This window comes from Magallana gigas, chromosome 3, assembly GCF_963853765.1.
Source record: "Magallana gigas chromosome 3, xbMagGiga1.1, whole genome shotgun sequence".
Classification (NCBI taxonomy): domain Eukaryota; kingdom Metazoa; phylum Mollusca; class Bivalvia; order Ostreida; family Ostreidae; genus Magallana; species Magallana gigas.
In genome coordinates, this window is record NC_088855.1 from 15214639 (window position 1) to 15218774 (window position 4136).

Genomic DNA, 4136 nt, shown 5'->3' on the forward strand with positions numbered 1-4136 from the left:
AAACATGTGAACATGTATATCTAAAGAATAAATATATAAAAATTGATAATTTTTAATTAAATAAACTCAAGTTATAAAATTGGTTCGTTAATTTGTGCTTCTTTGCTGTTGAATTTTGAACCGGTTTCATGATCAAAATTCCACGATGCGGGTCAATTTTCAACGGATTAGGGTCTTTATTCAACACCTTTGGTCTCAATATTCAACGTGGAATAATGACACCCGGGTCAATTTTCAACCCGGGTCAATATTCTTCGTTACACCGGTCAATATCAGAAAAATATTGACCGGTCAATATTTTTCGGACGACCTAATATTACAGTTATTGACTATTTTTTCTATATAGAGCAGGGATGGGGTCAATTACAATGGAAAGTAATTAATTAAATTACAATTACTTGCTTAAATTCTTCAATAAAATTACCATTGCCGTTACAAGAGTTTTCAAATGTAATTAATTAAATTACAATTACTTTGCAGATGTAATTAATTAAATTACAAATGACGATTTTGAAATTCATGAAAATTTAATAAAACTATGATTTATCTACAACACATAAACAGTTAAGGAGGTATGTCTATAATGTGAATAAAATTTTGTCATAATCAAAATACTTTTAATGTTTGAGAATTTGCTAACTAGAGATGTTTTAATCTAACTCAATAATAATTGACCCACAAATGTAATAAGAAGGGAAATAATTTTTTTATAAGATAAAAGATATAAAGCAAATCATCAAATACATGTCCTTAATTAAATTTGGGAAACTTATGATTAAATATTGAATCACTAAAAAGTTTATGCTGAAAAATATTTTTCTATATAGAGCAGGTATGATATATCTAAGAATTATAGTTCAAGGCTTTTTAACTACTCTTCCAAACTTGATCTTGTACCATTGATAGTGTGGGGGAAAATGGATAGTGGACAGCTTCATTTATATGAACATCAGTGTGCAATTGAAAGAAATTGAAAAGTAATTGGAATTACATTCCTTATTCTACTGAAAATAACAATATATAATGTTAGTGAAATAAGATTTCAACGAATATATTAAGACAATTAAGACGAATATATTAAGACAACTATGGAAACCTTCTTACCCTTATATGTAAACTTTTTCAATTTGGTTTTTGATAGTGGCCTAGTCCCAGACGATTCGCTATTAGGAATAATTAAGTCAATTTACAAATTTACACTGTGGAAACACGACACGATAGCAGTGAAGACAATGCAAACCTTCCTGACCATTCGCATGAAGAGATATCTAAACATTTTAAACAGGCTTTCAACATTACGTGTTATACTTATTGTATCAATGCAGTCATGTCTTTATATGGCAATTACAATAAGAAATTTAATAAAAAATTTAATGCTGAACAATCATTAGAATTTAAATTAGATGTTAGAATTTTAATTATATTCTGGGACGATAAAACACAATTTTGATGCAATTTTAGGGAGAAGACACGACTGATGATGGGCCTCACCAACAATTCAATTTGCAGCCTCCGGTGAATGAATCAACAGTGTTGGAGCATCCACCTACTGAAAACAGTCAACTGGATGAAACGGTAAATCATATTTCTTTTTATTTGTTATTTAGTAAACGCAGTTCTAATTATTAACGCAAATTCATTGGTTAATCTTTAAAATTAATAGAATAAGAGTAAAATGATTATACCACCAAATGCTCTACTATTATTTATCTTACTTAAAATATTTAGTTTGATTCTACTTGCTTATTTTTCTTTAAATCTTTCAGACTGTGCCAATCACGTACCAAGCGATAAACAAGGCAACAATCAGGATGCAGGCCAAACTGGTTGACAACAGAGGTTTCTCGTACACAGTGAAACGAAAGAACGACGAGAAAATTGACTGGCGCTGCACCAAACGCTCAAAGGTATAAAGATATAAAAGATAAAGTCAGCTTTTTATATTAAAAATTCCAAAAATATATGTTAATCGGTACGAAATGTGCATGATACTTTTACTATTGTATTTGTACTTATAATTTATATTATATATAGAATCTTCAGTGCCCTGCAACAGTCCAGCAACGTGGAGATGAGTTTGTTGAAGGACATCAACCCCACATCCATGGACCAACTGTAGGGTCAGCAGCTGTTGCAAGTGTAGTTTCACAGATCAAGACATCAGCACAGGACAACCTCTTTGCTCCAGCATCACAACTGGTCAACAGGACTGTTCTCACAGTGAATGAGGCCCAACCTTTGCCCTTACCTCAACTACAGTCCCTCAACAGAATGGCAAATAGAGTGAGAGAGGTAAATAAAAGTGATAAATAACGGATAAAAATAATGAGTAACAATGAAAAAGTATATTGCGCTGCACCAAACGAACATGTAAATAAAAGGGGTAAATATCGGATGAAAATAATGAGTATCAATGAAAAAGTATATTGCGCTGCACCAAACGAATATGTAAATGTTTGATAAAATAAAGATGAAATTTGAAATTTTCAAGATATATTTTAATGTTGTTTTATTTTCAGAGTTCCGCCCAGCAGATCCAACCAATTTTGACTTCGAGCTGAATGAAGAGTTCATCAACAAGATTCATGATGGTTTTCTCAAAGGGGATATCTCTGTTGGACAACGAAGGCACCTGATCTTTGCAACCGATGCTCAACTACAGCTCTTAGGTAATTGAAACTACGGTTACAGTTCAAAACTGTTAACTACAAATGAAAATGACGCATTTCTTTTTCTTTTTCGTAATTAAGTTTTAGAAATTTTAAAATAATTGTTTAGTATTTGTAGAATATTTCATACTTATATTTCGTATATATCTAATTATTATTATTTTATTTGTAGGACGTGCCAAGTCCTGGTACATTGATGCCACCTTCAAAGTTGTCAAGGAACCCTTTTCTCAACTTCTGTCCATTCACAGTTTCGTGAAATCCAGTGAAGGAAACTACAAGCAGGTATTAATATTCAATTGTTTGAATTAATATTGCATTATATACATCATTCCAAATTTAATGGACAGTGAAAATGTGTATTCTTAATTAAGAATAATTAATATAATAATAGTGAATCACATTAAAGGAGTAACATGTTTCTATTCATATTTTCACGTAATAACAAATATTTGTCTTTCATTTCAGCTACCACTCCTCTATGTTTTGATGTCTTGGAAGAAGAAGCGGGACTACAAAGCTGTATTCAGAATGGTTAAGGACCTCCTTCCATCCATGTCTCTGCAAGAGATCATCCTTGACTACGAGATGGCCATGTGGAGAGCAGCTGACTCCATCTTCCCTGCCGTTACAGTTCGTGGGTGCGCTTTCCACTGTATTTTTTTAAGAAAAAGAAATAAATGGTATATACATGTATTTTCAATCTCAATAATTTTTTTTTATTTTAGATGAAAGTTTATGTTTTTTCTCATAAAATATAGTTACCTGATTGAACACACTCCACTGCCTAGGGTTCCATAAGGCTGCGTCACCGACCCAGGTGTTGGAGATGTACTGGCAGAGTTGTACCAAACCATCTGTTGTTGCTGCTTCATTGAGGTGGTCAAACAATCCTGGAATGATGTCAGGAGGAAGATATGGGAGGGCCATGATCTTCTTGCAAAAGGCGTAGGTGTCCTCTCGCTCCATATATGAAGTCTGCAGACCAAGGTCTTGAACTTTCCTCAACACTGCTTGACCCCAGTGGAAAATAATTCCCGATTTTCTCTTTGAATTTGGGGCGTTTCCGCCCGGGACAGGAGCTGAATTTTTGTATGAGATGAAAAACAACGTGTAAGATGTCTCACTACTCAGGTTTGGTAACAGTGCGAGGTCATTTGAAATATTAAAGCGTGTTTGTGTCTGGAGGGGGATGAAAAGGACCGAGCTTGATTTTCGTCGTAAATAAATCGAAAGTAGAATTTTGAGGTGTGGATCTCGGATTCGGTTAACGACAATTAGGGGAAGTCCTAAAACAATGACTGATGCATTTTACACATGTATTTCAGAGTAGAGATTTTTTTGTGTCGTTTACTATTATGTTTGACTGTTTTATATCAACAGAATTGATAAAATTCTTATAAATGTAGAAATAACGAAATCAGTAACACGTAAATTTATTCATAAAAAAATTGATGACAGTAATTT

At 32.9% G+C, this 4136-nt stretch overlaps 1 protein-coding gene across 1 annotated transcript; it reads left to right on the plus strand.

Moving 5' to 3' along the window:
* Nucleotides 1–2071: 2071 nt before the first annotated feature.
* Nucleotides 2072–3621, plus strand: LOC136273304 (uncharacterized). The gene is made up of 5 exons (XM_066077725.1): nucleotides 2072–2075; nucleotides 2520–2669; nucleotides 2842–2954; nucleotides 3138–3324; nucleotides 3461–3621. Exons 1-5 carry the CDS (start codon nucleotides 2072–2074, stop codon nucleotides 3619–3621), a joined length of 615 nt encoding a protein of 204 aa, XP_065933797.1.
* The last annotated feature ends 515 nt before the right edge of the window (nucleotides 3622–4136 follow it).